The 25,905-nt window shown below is 42.1% G+C and overlaps 1 protein-coding gene across 1 annotated transcript in view; it reads right to left on the bottom strand.

The window, feature by feature from the left end:
- LOC137291234 (nucleolar protein 4-like) overlaps positions 1–25,905 on the bottom strand; it is a 121,685-nt gene that overhangs the window by 9,531 nt on the left and 86,249 nt on the right. The window contains exons 4-5 of the mRNA XM_067822531.1: positions 22,134–22,239; positions 1,340–1,515 (exon numbers count right to left, since the gene is read on the bottom strand). Of these exons, the coding sequence (XP_067678632.1) occupies positions 1,340–1,515; positions 22,134–22,239 (282 nt within the window). The remainder of the gene's footprint in view (positions 1–1,339; positions 1,516–22,133; positions 22,240–25,905) is intronic.

Raw genomic sequence — 25,905 nt, 5'->3', positions numbered from 1 at the left:
AACGCCGGGAATTTAAGTATGGTCAAGTTAAGGAAGCAACTCTCGAATAAAACCTTGTATGTTTCTAACCAGCTCCGAACCCCATCCTCTTGCATGCATGTGTAGCCTGTTAGGAATTGCTGCGTCACGCTGACGTTCAGTCATATGACGCGTGAATGTGTGGACACCGGGGTCCTTCGCTGTTATGAATGCGCGAACATAAACTACATCAGTATTAAGTGTACACATTTTTTTCACATGGATACCTTGTGAAAAGATAAAAAAAACGCGCGTAAACAAAATGGATGTCGTTACCGACGCCGGACCTGATATAATCTAAAGACATTCGTGAAAATGCTGCCACACGTTCTATCAAATGTCAAATTTACTAATGGGTAGGTTAATTAGCTATTGTGAATAATAGCATAATCACACACGTGCTTAGCTTCAAGCCGAATTATTAACTTAACCATATTGATAGCATTGGTCAACTACTTTGCGCTGTGTCAAAGTGCACACGTTAAACATCAAATAGAGTTTTTAATATTCAAACAGCTCAGTAATTATGGTGTCATCATAATGCATTTTCAACTGAGATTCGCTATTCTGTGACATCGGCGAGGAATTAAATTACAGTGATAAGAATACGGGGATGGAAGAATTATACCAACAGACAAATGTTTTCGCGAAAATTGATTTGTTCGACGGGAAATCCATTTAAAATCACGAAGACACTCTCACCTTTTGAATATTTCGTTCTACAAATGTGGAGCAAATGACTGCCTTGTCCAAAATACATATTCGTGTTATGGTTTTAGATGCTAAAGTGATTTCCCTAATGACATATTTTGATGCGACGGGTCTTACAGGGTTTAACATCACCAAATGTAATCTAACGGAGCCATATATGAATCTCTTTAGATTTAGGTACATGTTTTTTAAGTAACCGAAACATATGGTAGTGATAACCGCTGTGTCGTAATTACTGACACTTCAGGCCTGTTTATTTTACGAACCAGCTGTCTTGCAGCTACTCTCGGCTCCATTACCAAGTGCCTCGACTAACGTCTTGCGATATGACGAGCGCACCGTCTCATATCTTTCCCGGAATCTAAACTATCAGCGCTATCAAGTCATCACTTAGTCAATTTGCAAGCGGACATTACGATCCAAAATCAATCAATCAACAAACATGAAAAGTAGATCGATTGCCAGATATGTACATGAGCTATGTCCAATCTGAAATCGATGATCCATCCATCAGCTCATTACATCATAAACGTATGCAACTAATAACATGATCAATGAAATTAACCACCATTCACAATCTATCAACACATGCACGTTTCATTTGACTTACATCTGAACTCTCGTTACTTGCTCTTCGTTTTCTTTCGGGATGCCCCCTGCTTTCCTTCTCGGAGGGTACGGGGGATTTGGCTACGGCTGTGGGTCTATCCTCGTCAGCACTCCCTGTCTCTGGGCCCGGGGGTGTGGCAAGGTTTACTGGTGTCATGACTATATCGCCTTCTGTATCTGAAATACAAAACACAATGTGAAAATTTCATATCGTCAGTTCGCACCTGTCGACCACCTGGCTCAGGTAAAATGAGACTACCTCAAGAAAGCCATCTCCCCTGATTGATCCATTGTGAAGAGATACTCTTCTGACGATGATTTGCAAAATGGTAAAGAAAGATTCATAAAGGTTAAATATAGGGAGACACGGCGTGCGACAGAGAGCTTAGTGGCTGGAGAGCATACGATTAACCTTTAAAAATCGATAAACATCTAACACTGACGAGAAACCTAACATGGCGATAGGTCAGTGGCAAAGACGAATCAACCACCTTTCAACATGAAACATTGATTGTCCAAAATTATAAAACTATGATGTCATCCCGTTATCGAGAATGGCGTCTCCTGATTTGTCGACAGGTAAAATTCAGGTAGGATTGTTACCTGCGTGATGATCACTGTTAAGAACACCTGACGATGTATGCTGCAGGTAATTGCGGATGTTCGCCAGTCTTTGTCTTAATATCGACATCTTATATTACAAGGGCCCTCGGGGGGATTAAAAACAAATCTCCGTCCGTTATTTCAGTGTGTCTACACAAGTTCAACACTGGTCTTGCAACAAGGGTCCGTAACCTCACTTCAGAGAAGAATCTCCAGAACAGTTAAAACCATGGAGGGAGGATTCCAAATTAAAGGAACTTTTAGTTCCGACGTCTTCCCAATCAAAGACACTGGGGTGTCTAATCCAAACTGAAGTTTGTTCAATTAATTTTTGACGGCGAAAACTTCGATCGAACGGCTTGTAAAGCTTGGTGGTAAAGAAACGCCTAATGTAGAAAGACAGCTACGAGTGCAGATTCGATCGTAGTTTGTACCAGCCCAGTCCCCCTACCACTCTTCTTTGAGGACGGCTTTCATCTACCTTACCAGGTGTGACGGCATGGACAAAACAGCCGCACGCTCGGAACAGTTTCCATGGAAACCAGCTCAATATGCTCGCCTCATCTTCTGCGGATCTGCAATTATATCAGGGGGTTCACAAGGACATTGTCTTTGAGGTGGTTTGAGGGTTGACAGGTCTGAGTTTGCTACAGGAACACAGGCTCCACCACGGGGTCGGGGGGCAAGACTGAGCGGCTGCTCAACGCCAACGGTGACGTCAGGCAAGACTTTAAGTCGTGTTTGGGGATCACGAATGTATGTGGACGGCAACTGAGAAGAAGATTTAATAGCAGGAGAAGGATATTCTCTGCGTGTGCTGGTGCTTCGTGGTGCTCAGTCCCCATTGTGTCGCCTCAGGAAGAAAAGGCAAGAGAGTATCGATCTACAGAGAGGAACACCGTCTCCACACCTTACATCCCGGCCTTAATTATCCAGCATTAGGTTAGGATTTGCCCCCGACAATTGATGAATCGCTAGCTCTTTCTCTTTGGCGAATGAAACGCACTTGCAAACAGAGGCAGGGAGGGCTTTTGGTCCGTGCATAACGCGAGAGTCACGCACGGGCAGATAATATCCTCCGTTTATAATATCCGATAAGAATAAAAGTCCCTTTCTTGCATGATAGATTCACCAACAAAACGTTCCAAAGATGGTTCCAAACAAAGCATCCATGAGGTCTTTCTTCTGAGTGACCAAGGGTTGCTGGCGATGGTTGGAGCAACACAATGGCTATTGAGATTAGCGAGAACCCTGAGCAGCAGTCTCAAGGAAAAGCAAACACTTTGGGGATGTGAAATCATTAGGACTCTCAACGGAACGGTGTGACGAGTCTTACCTTGATACAAGCGCCATTAACAAAAGATTACCCATATTGATTCTCATCACTCAGGGTTTGGATAAAATACAATACATTCAAGCCAGATAAATAATACTACAGCACCGACCTGGCAGACTGTAGTTTCTACCAGATATGAAAAGGATTAGTAATCTCCCAGCGTTGTTCGCTTGTAATAATTTAATTTTTTCCCTCATCGATATTTCGAAAGCGTCAACCAGTAGGAGTTTCGTCATTATGTTCGCATAAAGTGACCATGTAAAAAGAGTCAAAATACTCTAACTCAACTCAAACTAGAAAAAAAGTTTAATTGCATTCTTTGAAGCATCACGGCGGCAGAGAGACCGAAACAGTTGTTTTTCCCTCAAGGACAAACCATGCTCTGCACTTGAATAGTTTGTTAATTTTGAGGATATGTTTCCATGAAAAACTTCATGAAATCCTACAAGAAGGAAGATGAGTCATTGTTCGCGTTTGTATTCTAATACGTTTTTGGTGTTTTTTTCTGCTCAGTATTCCATATAAAATTTCGTATTACATTACGTTTCGTACGGTGTATCATTAATAACTGACAGAACCAAATGCATCTTTCTAGAAACTAATTCTCATCAATTCTAGAAACTAACATCGATGTACCTCACCCATATGTATCCAGGTGTTAAGTTCTGAACATGTCAACTGTCTGCATGTATCATTATCTGCCTTTAGGGTATCGATACATACTGCTCGGGGTATGGAGTACGCAAACTGTTCATATTTATTAATGTTCGGATTCATATATGGTTTAATGAGATGGTTTGTGTTGACCAGGTCATGTTCACCTGGGAGTATTTTGGGAAGTTGGATGTTTGAACCATCGTTATGCTATCAGTTTATGACACGCATACATTCTCATTAGTGTAAATAAAAATGACAAAATATATATGGTCCATAAACATGACAAATTTACTTAAAGCATTGTACGATTCTAAATACAATAACTATCATGTGATTGTGGATTACTGTTTGATACCATGTGCTCGGGTAACGGTTAGCCTTCCATGCGGACTGGGTAAGTTGATATGGCGCTTCTATCAGTAACGCTTTGCCAGGAATCTTTCACAGATATAGCACAAGGGATACTGACAGTGCTTGTGGGCCTGTCGGGATCCTGGTTTCATGGTATACTACTCGTGGGTTCAAAGTGTATAGGGGCAAGGCTTGTATACCCTAGTCCTCTCCCACACATTACGGGTTTGTCACCACCATGTCCCATGTACCGTCGGTTGAAATGCCTAAAATATTCGCCAGAATGAGTGAGTGAGGTTTAAAGCCGTTTTTGCAAAATTCCAGCTACATCAAGGCGGGGCAACACCAGAAAGTAGCTTCACAATTTGCATCCAATGTTGGGAATGGAACCCGGGTAGTGAATGTGACCAGCGAACGCTTTAACCACAAGGCTACCTACCCCACCGCCCCTGAGTTGAAATCGAATTATAGACACTGTGTACATATTTTCCTTGAAAGATTGAACTCATACATCGGGGCCACATGGTTGATGAAATGATGGGTCAAAACGAAGGATTCGTATATGACTGACGATTTCTTTACTTATTCCAAACGCCCTTGACGAAAAGCCATGGTCAAAATCAAGTATGTTTGGATTGGATTTGCCAAGGACACAATGGTGAGACACACTGGAACCACGAAGTTGAACTTCAGTGCCTTCAGCGTTTGATCGCCATAAAACTAACACATCATCCTGTTACTAATCAGCTCACTACATGTCATGTACGCTGGTTACATGTAACGGTAAACTGGGGAGGGGGGACGATATGACAATTACCCCCGTCGTAATCTCGTCCAAGTGACATGACAGCTCTCTTAACAGACACAGGAGTCGGCGGTGTCAAGAAAGTGGCGGTGACCAATGGTGGCAGTAGTGGCGACGCCATTGAGACACCAAGTTGTGATTATTGGGCTTATTGTGCAGGCACTGTCTGTCGTAACTGTCACAATAGTTCTGGGCTAGGGGTCTCGGAGCCGTTATATGACACTAGACGTACGTTCGGGTCGTCGGGTCGGACCTGAGGCACGTCTGTATTATTTACTGTCTTACTGAGGTTGTGTTAATGTTGGACATTGGTAAACATGTCTAAACAATTTCAACATGCTTGTCGGAAGAAGCGACTAACGGGATCGGGTGGTCAGGCTCGTTGACTTGTTTGACACATGTCATCGGTTCCTAGTAGCGCAGATCGATGCTCATGTTGCTGAGGACTGGATTGTCTGGTCCAGACCCGATTATTTACAAACCGCCACCATAGAGCTGGAATACAGCTGACTGCGGCGTAAAGCTAAACTCACTCACTCACCCACGTGGGCGGAGTTTACACATCGTTACATCCACATCCACCCCATCAAAACCCCTTTCAATGTTTCGCTTGTCTATTAATTCTTTATTTTCAGATATATCCTTTAATATTGTTATTTACGTACATCTACGCATATTAAATACCACTCTGGCTTTTTATATTTCAAACAGGTGTGCAAGAAAATAAATACACTTGTACATTTTACACCGAAACGCATTAAACCTCGAGGTCAACACCTGTATCAGAGCAGTATGCTAAGAATGAGCACAATGACTGATGATCGATAGTATGAGCACTGATCAACGACATCACAGAAAGAGTCACGGACTATGGATCTATCGACACAGAGCTAAGGTCTGTATATTTACGTACGTTCAGGATCCATATTGATCACCCGATCCTCAAATTAGTCACAAACACGGTGCATAAACGACCTGTTTTGTTCAAAAGATCCCGAAGGTAATAATCAAAGACCATCTGACAGCAATCAGATTAAATCAATCACAACACATCGTGTTTCCAGCAGCAGCACCTCTATTATGCCTCAAGAAGGTCATTCTCAACACCAGCTGAGATCTAAACTCACACATCAATACTTTAAAAATGACATATCAGCTCCAGAGAGGCTGATGCATTTACCTGTCTCACAGTGAGGCGACACACTTCGAAATGATGTATACCCACATAAGGGCTAATCATCAGTATAACTAGCCCCCATCGAGCACAGGTAACCAAAGCCAAGTCTCGCTACAGTGACATATTCCCCTAACCTTGTCTGCAGATCAATACTAGTGAACCTATTGTTGTATATACCATGCAGATGAAGGGCCAACCATATGTCACTATCCAGTAGCTCATCTAATTATAATTCAATATACATCGGTGAGCGCATCCATCGAGGTGTCAAGTTAAACATTAATGCTTTCAGCTTTCAACATATTAATTTCTCATTAAGGTAGAGGCAGGTTTTAGACAAAATCGGCACACGTTCATAATGGATCAGGGATTTCCTACATTGTATTATGATATTCCAGTCGAGTCTCATGGGCTTAGGTTCTTGTCAGTATTAGCAATCCTTCGAGTCGAACAGTAAACAACAGGGTTATCTTGATGATTTTTCAGTACGGTTTAAGGCAATATCTTATCGTTGGGGATCCGTCATAAACAGGGAAATGTGCTTCAGGAGAAACTATTCACAGGTTAAACAGTCATAATGTTCTAGCGCCCTCAGAACATACAAAGAAAGAAACTTCGACTTGTTAAACTTCAATCACTTCAAGAACTTCAATTATTCTTTGATTACAGGTACCACGCGTGATACATGCAACCAATTAGTCATTGTGTCCAAACTTCCTCAAAGAATATACACAACTGCCCAAATTTACACGGGTTAAGTATTGAGGGTAGAAGGCGACTTACCAGGGGCCTCTTGGCACTGTCTGAAAGGACCTTCTACTGCTGTCATACCTTGCCGGCGCTGTAGTGCAAGCTACTGCCAGAACACTTCACCGTGTACAGAACCCCTCACCTGTGTCATGGCTAGTAATATGGGCCTAGCAGTTATCTGAGTGGATCGAGCGTATTTCTGGCTGTTCAAGAGCAGCGTCTCGCTAACAGAATCCCATTGTTCTCCTCCCCATTAACCTCCTCCTCCTTGTCCCCGTTCCCGCGAGACGAGTACTACAGGCAACAAAAGTGTTTAGAGGTTACCATGCAACCATTCTGGCCCCACCCCGCTTGCTCCCCCGGCTAAATTAGTCCCGACTGTTTGCTTTGTCGTTGGAACAAGAAAGGCTCAAAATTCCATCCAAGCTTCCTCTTCAGACTCTGTGTACACCTAACCCCTTTGTTACCATGGCAACTGATGAAAGCGCGTGCTAAGGTGTTCTTCCTGAGAACTTCCTTTCACATGGTCCGTCAGCGCCTCTTCAGGTGTAGCATACATTGACAGTCGCCTCCTCCCGTCTGCTATTCAATGGAGCGAGGCACACGTATGAAATTTTAAATAGTTGATAATTTTTTATAGAGGGACATTATCGATTGGGTATAGTTTGGATGGTTGGGATAATTGGCAGAGATATGAATACCCTAGAAAGCGCACACAGAAGAAGCGAGTCGGGCACGGGAGCCGAGATGCGGCAGAGATCGATACCAATTTGAAAGCGACGGAGAGGCTGTTACAAAGGAACGCTACCTGCACAGGTAAAAGATGGGTTCTACATCATGAACAATGACTCATCTTCTGCGACAAGCTCTTTATTCTGATTTAACAGTCTACATCAAATAAACATAAGATGGAAACACTTGTTGGCCTGTTAGAAACTTCTGGTTGATGCAGTGTTTGATCGCTTTGCACGGGCCTTGCGTGATCGGGAAAAAAAGTCAAAGGAGTTAGTGAGTTATCAGCGAGTAGCTGTTATCTTGTTTCGGGAAGGCTGGTCCCTAAATGATTCGGTTGTCGAAGAGATATGGACCTCGCAGTAAGAATCCCACGTTCCCATGGTGAAATCTCTTCGCACAGCGTAAAACTATACTCCACTACATGAATAAACATCACGGTCGAGACGGGAGCCAGGGTATTGATTTTTCGCTTTAAGAGGAAGCAGGAGTGCTCTGCACGGTCACCACCAGGCTGGGTGAGCCCCTTGCTTCATTATTTATGAGGCAGTTATCTCGGTTACCAACAGTAAATTGATGAATCGCCGAGACAAAGGCTTACAATGGCTTGGCAGCACACTGAGTAGGCAATGAAGGTGGGAGGGTTGACTTGGCACTAGGAACATGAAGTAGACTGAGATGGTGGCCCAGATGTACTTCCAAGTTGCTTATCAAATACACCTATCATCCCAGTCTTGCCTGACCTAGTTCATATACTGAAAGCTGTTGTCAGTTTGAAGATAACAACGGAACATTGATTTGAATTAATGAAATGCCTCTGTGCTCAGTCAGAAGGCAAATTAAGCGTAGGTATTGGGTGGATCGCCTTTGCTGGTTCTCGTTACGTGCACATCTGTGGCGGACGGGGGCACAGATGAAGCAGACCTATCAGTAAGGGTAACTGGTGGCGGGAAAATCGATACCCATTTTCCTGCTCTGATCCTAAAGATGCTTGGCCAGTGTAAAGTTTGACTCAACTTTTTGTAGGAGTTATCTCCCTTGACGTTTTTTCTCCAAACTGTTTGAATAAATTGGATTTAGTTGGTGGAGCAATGTTTGGTGGGATTGAGGAGATTAATACGAGAATGGTTAGACTGAAATTCTAAACGCAAATTTCTTCAAGTCTCTTAATCGCTAGTATTGATGAAGTCCCTGGATGTCCGTTACAGAACACTGTGCGGGGAAAGAAAATAACGGTACAACATGATCAACCAATAAGCAGTCCCAAAAAGAAGGGTGACTCCCACAATACCCTGTCAACATGGCGGACTTCCGGTCACCTGTCCCCAGGCTGTTGATGACGGTGGGTGAGTAATGGGAGGAAATTGCTCGACGCCCGCACTACTCTAATTACCTGTCTCCTCGCAATAACCATTTGTAACCGGCTGGTGATGAGTGTCGACCTGACAGTAGCTTGGCACTAGCCTTAGCTTGCATGCAAGCCTGGCCCCTAGGGAGGCCAAGCGGGAAGCGGGAGTGGGAGACAGGAGAATAACGAGTGAAGCAGGGCGCCATCTTTAGTGGCACCACAAGTCACCAGAATCGGTGGACACTGGGCCTGATGTATTGTCACATTGCCCTGTGAGCTCTGGCTGAAGGGCATGTGGAGGCCGAGCAGAGTGGTGTGTGAAGTAGGGCGTGGGTTGATGTAAAATCAGTCTGTCATGTGTATACTTTTATTGATGGGGTGAAACAGGGCTAAATGGTGGACTGTGCTTAAAATATTGCAACTGTCTTTATGTTTTGATTTTGTGGCGACTGCATGTCACGTGCGGTTTTGTTTCTACATTGAAATCACAATATTAACATATATTCGTCCATCTTAGCGTTACCGCTCACATTAAAATGAAGTCAGCTTGAATGGTACAAAAGAAGGAACATTACAGTGAGGCGTCAGGTAACACTCACCTTTTTATTGCAAACTCCGCGAGAGGTGGGTGCAAACGGTAAAACGGGGCATACTTGTACCCTTTTCGCGATCCATTTCATTTCAGTTATCCGTGCATGCATTTTTCACTAATATTTGGAATTAGTCTTGAGCCTTTCTCTGGCGTTAACACAATACACTGATATTACTATTTGTGTATGTTTTGTTGTTCTTGTCATAAATTATTAATAAATTATTAATCATCTCCAAAAATGTGACAACAGTTCTATGAACATTTCAGGTGAAATCGGGATCCAGTTCATCAGGTAACATTTATCAACAACATCCACGATATGAACATGTTGAATCCAACAAGAGAACATATCAAAGTTACCATTGTGATCTGGTGGCACAAACAAATTACTCTGGAAACCATTAGCATGATTCTGGGAATAGAATCGTCGGTGCATGACAATATACCTCCAGCAGTTCCACACAGGTAGATGTTGTGAAGCATCTAAAGTGTTCTGTCGCCAGAGGACTCGAGGTTAATCAATGCAGGACAATGAAAACCTCCTTCCCATGTTTCTTTTACGATTCTTTTGACACGAGGCAAATTAGATTACACCATGCTAGTAAACAGTCGCTGTTGTAAATAATAAATAAAGGCGATTTAGTGACGGGGTTGTACTCAAAAGAGTTACTGTGCGCATTGTTCTGTCGGGACTTACTGACTCCATAGTGGTTCTCGGGTTTCAGCAAAATGCTGATGTTCGAGAGGTTTGGTTTCATCAGACTAGAACCATAGAGGCGTCTTTTGAAAGTGGTGCATTTATAATGGAGGATTAATATATAAGTCCCCGTTTCATTGGTCTTTGAATACAATGAATTATTCACGTCATAGTTATTGATAAAATTGTGACTGTCGCTGACAAGAGGCTGTGAATATTCTCAAAAACTATGGTCATAAATATACCGGGTTAATATTTTGCGAGACGGCAGTCTCAACATGGCCATACATCAACTACAGGTAAATAATGTTTGTGTAGGTAGATATCTGACTTAGAAACATTAGCCCGTAATCGTTAGGGTATTAACAAAGAACAGAAATGATGAAGACAGAACATTAAGATAATAATTAGTTAACTAAAGTGAACACCGAAAACGGAGCCAATAATGATATCGATATTGGAACTATGAAGACAGAAAGAAGAAGCAGCGCTAATTGGCCAATAAAAGTGAACAACAAAAATCGGGCCTCTATTGACATAAAAAGTCATCCTAACAGTTAGAATCATATTCTTCTTATATCAACAACATTCTAACCATATGACGCCGCTTTGTAAATACTCGTGTCTGCACCCGGGCATGCCAGTGATTGACATCATGAGCATCTATCTGCGTAACTGAGATACGATGAGCTCAGTGTTAGGAGTAAGGAGAGAGCCACGGGCTAATTTCGTTAGGCTCTGTTACAATTTCAGCTCTCTAATAATCATCACGGCCTCAGTCTCCCTTACTATCTCGAGGTAATGGCCGACTGGTTGAAGTGTTTACGTGTTACGCTTATGCACTGGTTCGATTCCCTACCCAAGTTTAATGTGCACAGTGCGTGTCTGATGTCTCTCATTAGGACATTGCCTGACTGGCCATATGTGGTGGGTTAAACAAGAGGAAGCTTTTGCTCGTCACACATACGACCATGATTCTTAACATGGACACAAATTGTGAATCCATATCTGGGTCCCTATCGCCGTGTTATTACTGGAATATTGATAAACGCGGCGTAATACTAAACTCACTCACTCACTCATTCATGTATATCGTAAGTTTACGTTCAGCACCATTTGAGATAACTGGTAAAACTCACTCTCTCACCAAATGTAGTCTAACACTGGGTAAAACCATACTCCATCGAACCACCAAGGTTTAGAGGACAACTCTGATGTCAAGATGACTACAACACCAAGACAACTACATCTTCACTACGGGGATGCTCCACTATGTGTCCCTGTCAATAATGTGTCTTCATCGTTCAACGACAATACGAGACAGATCCACCTCGTTAACGAACCAGGTATATGGATTAAGCCAAGGTTGCACCTTCATCATTCTCAAACATTTCCTTCAATCGTAGCTAAACGAAAGCAAACTTTGATACCAACACCCTCCAGGCTTTGATTGTTATCAATTCAATACCCAACAAAGACATTTTCTATCATTTATTAAGGCCGCCAAAGTCGTCGATAAGGACACGATACCCGTCTCATATAGACAGGAGCAAGTGTTTGACTATCATCTACTCGGCAAGGTGAAGGTATAGTGACTTGGCGCTGTGACGGTTTGTGTTAAAATCTGTCGAAGAGAAAACTGATTGCATCTGATGGAGGTTTTATACATGTTTATGCCCGGTTTTCGATTGATTTTTGGGGATACAGCTTGATGCGACAGTTGTTGCCGTTTGTTCAGCCTCTCGTATTTGATAAGGCATGATTGTGTCGAGTCACGTGATCAGCTACCCGAGCTACCGCGAGATTACAGTGGTAAGTGATGAAGATAACAGGTCTCTTGCCACGCCGTTCATTGTCAGCCCGTGTATCGTCTGAGAACAGACTTCGATATTTTCCAAATGGGTTTTCGTTCCTCCAGCTTTGAAACACCTTCTGCGGTGGTGTACACATGTTACGGCGTACACAAGAAGAGAATGAATAAAGAATATTACAGTTCTTCGATATTGCCCACGTAAATAAGACCCCCGCCTCTTGACGCCCCCATCGACATCTTGAAAATCCGCTTTATAGATTATTCATCCAAATTAAAAACATATATTCCCAATCTATATAAACCGATATAATTATCTTAATGCACCGTTATCTTCAGTTCTCTAAACATCCCCATGCAGTCGGGCTGTGGATGTCCCAAGAACCGAGCGTATACCGTTATATCGAAATGTTTGAATTCATAGTTGTGCAACAGGATATGATAAACACCGAACCATTTGAATTCCCAAATCCTGTTTTTCCTTCGCCGAAGACACGTTGCTAGGCGACAGTTTAGCATGCTTTGTAACCCATTGTAAACCGCGGGACCTTTTCACGACCGAGTTTACGATATTAGAGCAGCGTAATATTCCGTCAGTCCGACAGGTGCATTTGACTAATTAAGACTTTTCGCTATTCACACTTATTGAATGTTATTACACATCAACCAGACCCTCTCTCTCCAACAGGGTAACAGGTGTTCCTCTCTTCCCAGATGGCGCTGTCAAATACAATAACGACGTGAAACAGACACGCTGAAATTTACAGCATGGAGCATTCCCACTCCACCGCAAGTCGACTTAGTCGCTTTAGCACTGCCATTTAAGCGTCAACTTATGCAGCGATTGAAATTTTCCGCGAAGTTACTGTTACATTTATATTTCCGCGAAGTTTTACAAACTAATTGGCATATGCTACGTCTTTACTCAGCGTATTCATACTGCGTATTCATACTGCGTATTCATACCTGACTCATTATGTATTTCTTTCCCCGAGTCGTAAACACTTTTTAAGATAGACTTGGTATTGAGTGTGCGTTACAATGTGGTTACACGCTGTTGAAAATTGTGAACATTATTTTTTAGATCAAGTTAACTTTAATTATTTCTGTTCGTTACATATCCAGTTGGCAATGCTTATATTGAACTAACAAACTGCTTAAGGATCATGAATACTTTTAGGGGATTTGCTTTTTAAAAACTGTAAAACTTCAAGGACATATCCCTAAAATATTTATGATCCATACTCTGATCCCCATCCTTCGTGTTCTGTACATTATACTTATACATAGTTTCTTGCTGAAAAAGGGGCGGTAGGGTAACCAAGTGGTTAAAGCGTTCGCTAAACATGCCGAAGACCCGGTTCGATTCCTCACATGGGTAAAATGTGTGGAGCCCATTTCTGGTTTCCCTTGTCGTGATATAGCTAGAATAATTCGAAAATAGCGTAAAACTAAACTCACTGATTCACGTTTATCTGAAAAGTCCACACCAGGTATGTCAAGATGGTTGAAACCCATTCTAACCGGAATTAACTGTGTGCGGTGTGTCAAAAGATGTTCTTGTACAAAAGGCCCCCGGCCCATATACACTGGAGCTATTCATATACATTATACATATAGTACAATATGTAGAAATTACTGATCCATGATAGAGGCAGTAAAATATGTCCAAGCAGTGATATGCGATGGAACTACGAAACTGTATATATAGCAGATTTCCAAATAGTTAACTGTCATTCCGGTTACTACGTTTCAAAAGAAAACAAAATGAACCCTATTCCTCCCTTAACACTGTGATTTATCCTGACAAGGTGAGCGATTCGTACATCCCATTGTCCCATCAGATAACACAGTTTATGATATGTAAGCGTGTCGCATCTATTGCATTACAAGGCGCGCGCGCGCACACACACACACACACACACACACGTACACACACACACACACACACAGCAGTCAAAGATGCTATCATCGATTTAGTCGGTTTAGTAAATCATCCTAGCAGCAGGACATTTGTTTAAATATATATCGAAGACAACTTGTACGCGAGTTTAGTTGGTGTTTACGTATTGAATTTCAAATAAATTTACAAACTGTTAACTCAAACCCACATTCACTGTTAAAATCATTTTCTTAAAGAAAAAAATCCAAAGCGAAATCACCTTTGTTCCAAATTGGATATCGAAACTTTTTATTTTCAACAGCCGTTGACAGTTTCATTAGAACTCAGGTTTCACATCAGTAACCCAAAAGCCGTGATCTGGATCTGGGTGTCACCAAGTATTATAAAATCCGGTTAGTACTAATACTGGTGCCCCGGACAGGCATTGTCTAAATTCATTACCGACCGGAGTTCGTTCCCTAATTGCCCACAGTTGACTCGCGGCCTCGTCCAGCCAGGTAATACAATATCCTTGCCCACCCTGCTAAGCTCAGCGGGCCTGGAACATTCGTCACTGCAAGCCCCACGTCTAATACCTTTCAGGCAATCGATCGAGTAATTCTGGGGGGACCTAGTCGGCAGGATTCCTAGATTTATCACCTTCAAGCTCCGGAACGGGTCAGCAGAAGGCTGGGGTTCTTGTCTTTGTCCTTCGTTGCCATGGGAGTCGCGTGTCCCCCTAGCAACCAACTCTGTGGGTGTCGCGAGGGGGGCACACGTCTACAATTATTCCTCGGACAGGTGAGTGCGGGGTCACCACAGTGCCATCTGCTGGTGAGGACAGCTTCCCCTGCTCTGTCACCCGTCAATTACATTGTGGACAAATTGAGGGGTGACCTTTGAATAATACACGGGTGAAGGAGGGAGAGAGGGGCTTAGGATATGGATAATATAAAAAGGGATGAATGGACGGAGGGGTGGGAAAGGGGAATCAATGCATGGGCACAGAGCCAGTAGGGGTGGTCATTAGGGCTAAGGTAGATCGAGCCATGACTGATCTTTAACACGAAAGGTCGGGATGTATAGAATATGATAAAGAAGCAGGGTAAGATTACTGGGCAAGGGGGCCGTGTGATGAATCGGCTTAAATATAGGCTTAGGCTGATCGCTTTAGAGGTACAAGGCATTGTAATCGGATATATTCAAGGATAAGCGGGATCGATTCGTGGTCACTGGACATAGTCAGGGCGGCTCCTTCTTCTAGATGGCTTAGCCTCTCGGATTTCGGCGTATTGTGCATCCACGGTCCTAGGACCACTAGTTCTGGGTACAACTTAAAATTTCCAAACCATTCTATTCCTTAACCTTGTCTTATCGAAAGTATTTCCACTGTCTTAGCTTCGTAATAATATGCGTAAGGTCTGAGCATTTTGAATTTCACGACCGCGAAAAAACCCATTTCTGTTGGCAGTCCGTGATGGGATTGACTAAGCATGGGAACCACAGAGGCCATGTCTGTGGCACAACTCGAATTTTCTGACTGTAAAAAAGTCCCGCAATTCAGTGATAGAATTGTCTTAGCTCCGAAGCATCAGGAGCCATGTATCTGACAGTTGGTCTCTGAAGCATTGCGAAATGTATCAGGGTTACAAGAATACAGATTAGGTCTGTATTTCCATTACGAGAAGCCCTGCCTGAAAATCATCACTTGACCAAACCCAGATGCCAAGCGTGCCTGGACAGACCAAAGGATTTGGAAACGTGATCTCTAACATAGGTCTCTTCACTGCGATAAACACGGTCTATCCTTTTAATATTTCCGAAGGTAATGGCCCGTGAAAAATATTCAGGTTCATATCGGCTAAAACAAGATATCATTTAATAGCTTTCAGCCTTATTTCAGAAAGGCAGTGGTTAGAAAAAAACACCAAAAAAACCCAACAACACCGAACTACTTCTGCTGGTTGGTGTAAGTGGAGCGATTGCCCAGTGAGTCACTGTTCCACCCCCATTAGATATCAGACAACAGCACGATGCATGAAATCTGCTAAAGCAACGGTCATCCTCTCTGAAGAGGAATACGTGATTATACGTGTCAGGTTCACGGGCACAGAAATGGAGTTGTACGCTCTCCAAGCTAGAGTAGCGTCTCTCAGCTCTGTTCGTAGCTCTGTTTGCAGCTCTGGGCTCCAGAGCCCAACATAATCCTTCTCCGTCTCTTTGATGTGCGGGCCAAACAGTGCCGCGAGCGAAGCGTTAGCATGATTTGCATTTTTTTCTCTCCTTAGTTGAAAGTTAATCAAAAGACAGAATAAAACACTAAAACTGATGCAGAAAAATAATTGTGACTTGAAGTCGTTAACAATGTGTTATAAACTAAGATTCAGTATGGGGGGAATCCCGGTAAAGATTAGAATGAGGGACAAGGATGGGGTTTTGAGGTTTGAGAGGGGATACCAATTACTGGCACCTTCATGCTGGCATTTCCACTGCTCGGAGGGACACTACAGCTATATTTGTGTAAAGAAAAACTATAAAAAGACGATGTCATAACAGGCACCCGACAGAGTCGTTGCTCCAATTATGTCATCAGGACTACAGGGGGCATGCGCGTAACGTCACGAAACTCGTATGTGGTTGGTCAAGATTTGTACTTGTGCATTTGTATTTATTTTTGTTGCCTTCAAGTATCTTATCCCAGGTTCTAAAACAATATGGTATCTTACTCTCGTGAAACAAAAAGCGACATGTTCTTTACAATGTTTAACCACAAATGCCCAATCCCATATTCACTGAGAAAAAACACTGCCTGAAGTGTTCACAACACGACAAACATTTCACCTCTAGACCAAACGTTTCTTGATTTGACCTTAATATAGCACACGGTTTTTATACAAAAATAAACAAAAAAATGGATACTTTGTCTCTGAATGAACATTGGGGCCGATACTCTGAGGTAAATATAATTTCAGGTTGCAGTTTTTATTGTACAATTTCTTAACATCAACGGTAATATTTAATCGATTATGAGTTCCTTAAAGGCAGCAAATTTAGTTTAAGAATATTTCTGCAAATGCATTGATCTATCATAAAGGATGAGCGTGTACGTTCACAACGCGCAAGAAGTCCCTATAGAAATGTGTTAAGACCCAAAATAAGATTTCTGATAATAGTCACGAGCACGACCAGTCAAGATGACTTTCATATTCATAAACCCATGTCAAACCAGTCTTAATCCATACAGTAACGGGGCGGGATCGAATAATGAATCCATATTCAGGAAAAAACAGATAAAATCATATCAGTTATTTCGATGAAACATAGGTTCAAAACATGGCCATCGCTTACGCCTGAAATCTTCAGCATCAAGCACGTGTCGAAACAGTCCCATAACAGGAAGGTGTGAACTGGATGGAGTCTTGTTGACGGCTAATGTCGACGTGGAAGAAATGCTTACGTTCTCCACAGCCCCAGGCCTGGCTAGCCAGAATGACCAGGAATAAGTGCATCGTTACCAGGGCAGTCTCACTTGATGCCAGACTTCACAGACGAAGATGGTAATGCTACTTACCGTTGTCCTAGCTGTGATGACACAATGCTGTCTCATTTAGCGGGAGATTCACACATAGGAACCTCTCGTTCACTCGGAGCCATATTGAAGGAGACTCGTCAACTGTTTGTCTAGGTTTGGTCCCGACTGACGAATTACAGTCTGTTAATTAGTGACGGGACCCCGAGAAGATGTTACAACGCGGGGACACTGGTAACTTGGAAGTGTTCAATAATTTGATATTTCAGTTTAGATTATTTTATGACGCCTTTCAGTTCATGTACGAGAACTTAGCAGCTTGAAATACCCTTGATCACTTCATAGATTATTTACAGGAACGACTGGTTGATTGTAAATTCAAGTTCGAAAATTTTAGATGAGAACTAAAACAATTTGGGAGAATTGTCTGGAATTCTGAAGAGTGGTTCATTCTTAGTACCATTAAGGCCTGTTCACCTGACGCGCGGGTGTAAAACTTGCTCTGTAACAGTTGTTGTCAGGAACACCCTACGTCAGATGAGAAGCTGGAGATAAGGCGGTTTAAGTAGTTGTCTCATGATCTCTTCATTAAGGATGCGTTAGGAGGCACGAACTGCCAGTGAGTTATAGAAACATCAATAGGCTAACATGAAACCATCCAGCGAGTCCGCCGGGACAAGACGGTGTTTACATCCACCATAGACAGGTGTTTGTTCAGAACTCCACTATATTAATCTCCCATTAGAGACGACTGCCTTTAGATGTTCCTAGTGAAGGACCTGAAGGGCACCAACTGGCTTGACCTGGGCCATGAAGACTCAACCATCGGCCCCAACTAAGGATACAGGAATCCTAGTCTCATTTCACTGGGACTAGATATTGCTTTGTCAGAACGATGTGCCATGTTTCCACTAAGATGCTTGGGTGTTCAATATGGTGGTTCATCAAAATGGCCACAACCATCTACCACAAGAAAGACTGCATAAATTGGAATCTCCACGTGCGTGCGTGTTTCGGCGTGTGTCTGCCAGAGGGCACGGACTATAAGTGGGATAGAACATCTGCAACATCCCCTGCCATCTTTTATTCCTTTGATTGCTTTTGCCTGTTCCTCAGTATAGCCGTTACTCATTTGCCACGCTAACTAACTGAAATTCAATAAAACACCACCAGAACACCAGACACATGAAACACATTCACAAGATATCAAATAATTCAAGACTTTACTGTAAATACAAATTATCTCGCTTGCACACATTTCGGAGTCATATGGAATGAATCCAAGCACGGCGTTGTTCCAACTGTTCCCCTCGACAACGACCAATGGTAAGGAAGGAAGCGAACACCTCATATACAACACGACACGGAATTGCCTGTATAGGCTGGTAAGGAGAGCAAGGTACAGGAAATGTTTAACTCTAAACCTGGTATCGTAGATTAATTAACGACAAGTAATAGCCCAGTCCTGTTGTCCTGACGTATCATATCCGGAACACAAACCATCGAGAAGACGTACACTTCAAATTCTAGACCGTATTGATATTACGTCAATGGGACGAACTTAGCATGCGCTATAATCAATCATGGGAAACGACGAGTATTAAAGGATGGATCGGTATATATGTACATCTCGAAGTAGGCAGATACCTGCTCCAGTGCAGCTATTTAATTAGACTTCACGTCTCCGAGGGGAGACAACTGCGGTTGGTTTTGCTAACGTTGTTTGAAAAGGGTTCAGTATATTTGGTAACTTTGTTTTGTTTAGATTCATGTATTATTTTATTGATATAATCACGATGGGATGTTTTCTTCTATGAGGATGACAAAGAATATATGGCACTATCACAGTAACGGGTGTCTGTGATGCGAACCCAATATCCTATTTACTTTGATGATGCTTTGAGTATGACTTTTCGGAAATTAAGACTGCATTTAATTTAAGTACAAATTCGAATATTATTAGCTGATTAAAATTAAGGCGTTTCGACTTATGCTGCATTGACTCAAGGTTTCCAGATTTACTAACTTTCCGATTAAAGAGGGTTAGCCATATTCACATGCAATGTGAGTAAACTGCTGCCACGTCTGATTAAAGTCGCCCGTGATACAAATCGTTTATTCCTATGTTCAGAAATAGAATGCTGTATATACATATAGAATGCAGCTTGAATTGTCCCAGAAATTCCTTTGTCCCTCGCTATCTGATATGTGTAGCTGTCCCCGCTGTACCTCGTCGGTGCACCAGATGGCGTTGTTGCTTCGCCTCCACGCTTGTTTATCACCCGCTGATGAGCCAATACGATGAAACTGCACCATATAACACAATGCTGAAAATATACAGGTGTCACCACCGGTGAGACGAGGGAGAGCGCCTTATAGCGAGGGGAGGGAAGGGTGTCGCATGCGTGGGACATACTGTTAATGGCTTTAATAGGAAATTGATACATCACTTACATTTTAAACTTTTTCTGCCATGAGAGCAAATAGTATATAACGCACCATTTAAAACACGGGGGTCGTTTTGTGTGGTGTGTATAGTATATTAATCTGTCAACGGTGATGGACTGGTGACTGAAATGCATTTGAAGCACATGGGCACTTGTGACGTTATCTGTTTGCCAAAGATTGTATCATTTGATCTTAGATGTGAATTTGACATACAAACGTGAACTCCAGCGTTTATGTTTAACAGTGAGTGAACATTGTTTTAAGCCGCTTTTAACACTATAACATTCTTGGGAACACCGGAAATCTGCTTCACACAGTGCACCCATTTGGGGAATCGAACCCGGGTTTTCGGGTTCCTCGATTATAAGGCCACCTTACCGCCCATGCTTTCACAGATAAATGGTTCACTTGCAGGCGTGGCACAATCCACTACTTAGGTCTCAAGTCCAAATAAAATATCCATTTACACGTGTGCAAAACGCTGCATTCGATATTTTCTGCAAGTTGTTTACAAGGAACGACACTTTTCCCTTTCATAGACTAAAAATCCACAGTTGCGTTTCACCCACGACACCAGGTACAGACAGAACCAGTTTAGTAATTGTAACGTCAGCAACAACAGAAACCATTTGAACAGTAAGCGCAGACTAGGAACCGTCGTATGTCTAAAGGTCAGCTCACTAGTCTCGTATCACCCACGACATTACATTACAACCGCGGCTACGCAGACGGTGGTGTATGTATTTACTGTTGCAGACGCTAGCATTTATCGTATAACGAATGTTAAGGGATTTCTGGAGACGTGGCACGACTGGCGGATATTGCGCGACTCCACGAGACTGTCCAGGTCGAGACGTACGGTTGCCTATACATATGTATGGGGACCATGCACAGAGCGGAGTGATGTACGCCGTCTGTTGTTCTATGTCGACTTCTCGTAACGTACGGTTGTATCCATACATGTGGCTTCTCTATGTTTGTGTTCAACTATTCAACATATTCATTTACTTATGCAAATTAACATCAACAGCGTTTGATGTTTGCACAATCTGTACTTTTCCTGTAATTCTTGCAAAGCAAACATCCCCCAATTACAAGTTCATGTTGTATATTCAGATTTTATGTTACTTTTCATATTTATTTTCTTTTTCATGTCAAAATTGGATCCTATTGTGGTTTATGTGTCATACCAACACATGTCCTTGTGAAAATCAGCACGAGGATCGCTAACTTGTGAAAATATAGCCTATTTTGTATAGTCCAAAGAAAATCAACAGTCTTCATGCTTTCGATCACCTGTTTGTCAGTGCTCAATTATCGGCACGCAGCTGTAAAATCGCGATCTTGTCAAATAATATCAGAATCATTCTCATACAAATGCAGTCGTCAAAGTTGTACATTCGTTATTACAACCTAAAACACGCCAACTGATACAACCGCGTCACGGAACGTTATGTTCAAGTCTCAATTGTACAGTTTGGGGGATTGTGGAACTTGTTTCATTGGAAAATTGTATACAAACAGGTCAGTAAGGAAACATGGTCGGGTCTCCATCTGTTTGTAGGTAGTGTGATCTGAGGTACTACTTCCCTGTAGCGGAGACGGGGATGGATCAGATGGTCGTTGGCTTACATCCTAGATGTCTAGTTCGTCAATGACATGCCCTGTCCCGTGCGTTTCAGTGGGAAGCATCAGGCATTGGCACCTCCCATGCACATCAAGCTGACACGCCGGGGAACACAGTGTAAATACGGAAAACTTCGTCCTCTGCAGTGCCGTGTCAACTGCCATTGCATACCACCGCTCGACCCAAGACATCTACATCAGCCTCGATCTACAACTACTGAAGACTCGGGCTCTCAAACTTAAATAACGATACTCAAAGAAGCTGATGTCTTCCCGCTTCATCCGAGACCAGCGGATCTAACGTTTTGTTTGAATCTTTGCAATGTCTTGTAAATGCAAAACATAAAACTAAAGACTCTTCCTGTCCCAGCCTGAACTTCTGAGCTGCCTTATAACTGCGAAACATCCATCTAAGAGCACCTGTCTGTGTTCTTTCTCAACCAATGTCTTACCTTTTCGTGATGTGGCGTTTGGTCCGTTTGGGGTGTTGTCGGCTTGTGGGGAGGGTAACGGGGAGGGTTCCCGGCTCAGCTCGCTGTCAGCGCTGGACATGCTCTCCTGGAAACAAAAGCGAAAGTACAGTTTGATGAAGCGTACGTAATCCCAACTGAACGTCATCTCATTGTCGTTTTTGCCCGCATCGTGTTCAACCGTTGTTTTCAATTCCCGTTTGAGGATCAAGCAGTACTACAAACATAATACGGGAGGAACGTTGGGCGCGTTACAGATATATTATTCATTTCGTCCGTTTTCCGATATTATTTTTTCACTTGTTTCAGTTTTGTTGTTAAGATACGATTCATATTCATGATTGGCACTAATCCCAAATTTGGTGCCCTGATCGTGCCATCGTAAAAGGTTTCCATAGAAACAGTTATCTGTGACTGATTATGGAGTAATCACAGATCTCCAAAAGTCACGAACTTGTTGAACTACTATCGGACAAAACACAAGTGTATTAGGGGCAAATTAACAAGAATGATGGCACAAGTTTGTGACTTGTGTCCACAGAAGACCACCAGCCGTTGTGGTCTTCAAATTAACGTTTTCGCTGTTGTCTGAATGCGCCGAGAGGACGGGAGGCCACTTTAACAGACTTCGGGTCTGGAAATCTACAGCCTGGTCATCGCTCTTAGCAGAATTTATATGGATGCACAGCAGGGTCAGAGGACGCACAGCGTCCGCATCGACCAAGGAGAATGTATGGAAACCTGTACCTGACGCCGCCGCACTGTAGCTGTGTTCGCGTCGCGATGGAGTAGTGTGACCCTCTCGTTTACTCCTGACACCTTATATTACTGTCTGAAACACGAGGCAGAAGCGAATCCTACTCCGAGAAAATTGGATTGGCAAAACTTGTTTACCACGAGTCCAAAAACAAATTTGCGCATCTCAAATGTTTGAAGTCCTTTCCCCTTGCTCTGATTTCTTCAGAAGTCGACATTGGGGACTTCAGGAATAGACAGCAAGAAACCAAAGGGTTTCATTGCCATGGTGATTCCCCAACTAGCGTTCTTTTGGGGGAACCACGAGAAATGAACAATCAGAAAAGTGAAAAAAGGAAAAAGAAACTTTTTAGAAATTAAATTTTGAAAGAAAACTGAAAATTTCAAGGCATCTGACTCCGTTTGCTTCAGCAACAGACCTAGTCGCGTCATCTAATTAGTTTTTAAATAGTAGACCTGCTTATTCGGGCGTCTCTTAGTTTTATTTAATTTCCTCTTTGAAAATCGCAATTAACTACTTGACATGTTAGATTGTTTAATACTGACAGCGCTGAAACAAAACAGTAAGACAGCCTGACACGACACAGAGCAACAATAGAAATTACAAAGTTAATTGTCTTAAATTTAAAAATAATTTAAGTTTAAACGTCACAGCCGTCCCATTCACTTATGTGACGACGTTGTGACAGGAGCGGTTCTCGGCGCTTCTTAAAAACACAATGCGGGCATTCTCATTATCTTTCAACTCGTTTTGACTAAAAAGTCCAAAGAACAATTAAATAATCAATATTTATGTCCTCGCTGTTGAACTTATGTTTGAAAATATCGCCAGTCAAGACGTTCACCTTCACACTCAACGTCTATTTCAACATAAAATGGATTGTAATTGTAATATAACACAACATAACTAGCAACGCTTCAAAAATCACGCATCTACCTTCACTGGAAGTACGTTATTGTATGACACACACGAAAGGACAACACTGGCATTTCAAAATACGTCTCAAGGGCGATAATGATGCAGAACCAATCCCCCTGAAAATGTATATGGAACATTATACAAATGACAGATCGATGATAAGCATTAAATAACAAACACAGGGAAGTATTGTCGAGTACAGAATATATATGCTTTCGTTACGAGGAACGACACTGACTATATGTCATAAAACATTTGTGAGTAAAACTACCACTAAAATTTAAATCCACGAACGTCTTCACTAAACACCACTGTTTGATTACGACATTAATGTGGCTATTACTACAGGCAAAACTGACATAGTGTTCTGAAGTCACTTTATCTTGGCTAGAGTTACAGAGTAGTGTATGGATACAAAGACATAACAGGTTTATTCGTGACATGGTTCAAATATCTTTTTGTGAGTTGATTTTCATGTGTTTCATTGCGTTTGATTATGCGTGAAATGTCCACGATACTTGTCTTTAGGTGCACATTTTAGTATAAAGTTTTAAACTCGAACTGAAATGCCACGTAAAGCGCTCACTGTCACCCATTGGCTGGGTTGCTTACAACGAAGCTAGTGTTTACTATCGCTGTGCCGAGCGCTAGTTTCATTGTTTTGCATCATTGCTCCATTGCTATTTACTCTGTAAGACAACTTATGCAAATCAAATTAGAGTATAACCTGAAGCCAGTAACAACACACACTACGTTGGAAATGACATATCCGCACAAACCAAATCGAGCAATAGAATAGATAATAGTAATATAATATATTAATAGTTCGTAATGGCATGTCAAGGTATCAGTAAGAGGAAATACTGTATATTAAGTGAGGTCCATTGTAACCTCGTCCTTAAAACCGTAACCATACTTCATAGAATACTTTCCATTAAGATGTAATCAACACATGCGATGTCAAACACCGAGAAATGCAGTCAACACTAAGGTCAACCGCAACCATCACTAAGGTCATCTACAATCAACATGGAGGTCAACTACAACCGTCACAATGGTCAAGAACAACCGTCACAATGGTCAAGAACAACCAGCACAACAGAACAACCACACTAAACTAACAATAAGGTCAACTACAATCAACACTAACATCAACTGCTTAACCACATATGAGAACACTTGACAACTACTTCACGTTTTGCTGGTTATAATTGATTTACTCAGCCAACTTCTCACATGAAACTAAAAAATGTGAGGACATAAACACACAAAGACGACCAACTTTGCACATTGCCCACAAAGCCATATACCAGGTACATATCACTGTAAACATAACTTTCCTTCTTTGACGTAGCTACACCGCATGAAGGTACATTCTACATCATAAACATTATTTCAGACACTGCCTTATGTAGTTTATATACTATACCTTGTTAGTGAAAACGTGCACAGACACCTGAACATAATCACTCTACTACTAAGTGCGTTGTGGCCAAATAAGTGTTCCTTTCTTTCTCACATTCTTTTCCACGTTGAACACTGTGACCATCCTTTGATATCTACAACCATTGACTTGTGCATCAAGGCAACTGTCACACAGTCGTGGGATTTCCTCTACATCTTGGTCCTGTGGTTTTCAACGCTCTACAAGTCTAACAGTTGGCTTGTCTCACGTATGGCGCCCTGGTCTTTGATGTAAGGCGGCCTGTTTTTTACCGACTGGTTTATGACTTATGATATCATATTAAACGTGACAAAAACGCATTATCAGGGATTGTAATAACATGACAAAACGAAATCCTTCATTATTCATAACTTTTGAACTATAATACCTACTTAGGCGCTTTGAAGCGTACGACCTTTGCTCTTCGACATACTAATTAGTATGGATTTAAAATATTAAATGACCTCATTGATGACTTATTAATTAACGAAAACGAATTAATGTAATCCCTTTCGTGAGGTAACGCTACACGGTGTGCATCTTTATCGTGTAACTAGTTGTGATAAATGGTGCAAAGATTTTGCACCGAGTGTTATCATACAGAACCATCACCCATCTTGTTGAGAGCGTGTTCA

Source organism: Haliotis asinina, chromosome 7 (assembly GCF_037392515.1).
Source record: "Haliotis asinina isolate JCU_RB_2024 chromosome 7, JCU_Hal_asi_v2, whole genome shotgun sequence".
NCBI classification, from domain to species: Eukaryota; Metazoa; Mollusca; class Gastropoda; order Lepetellida; family Haliotidae; genus Haliotis; species Haliotis asinina.
This window is presented reverse-complemented; position numbering and strand designations above follow the sequence as displayed.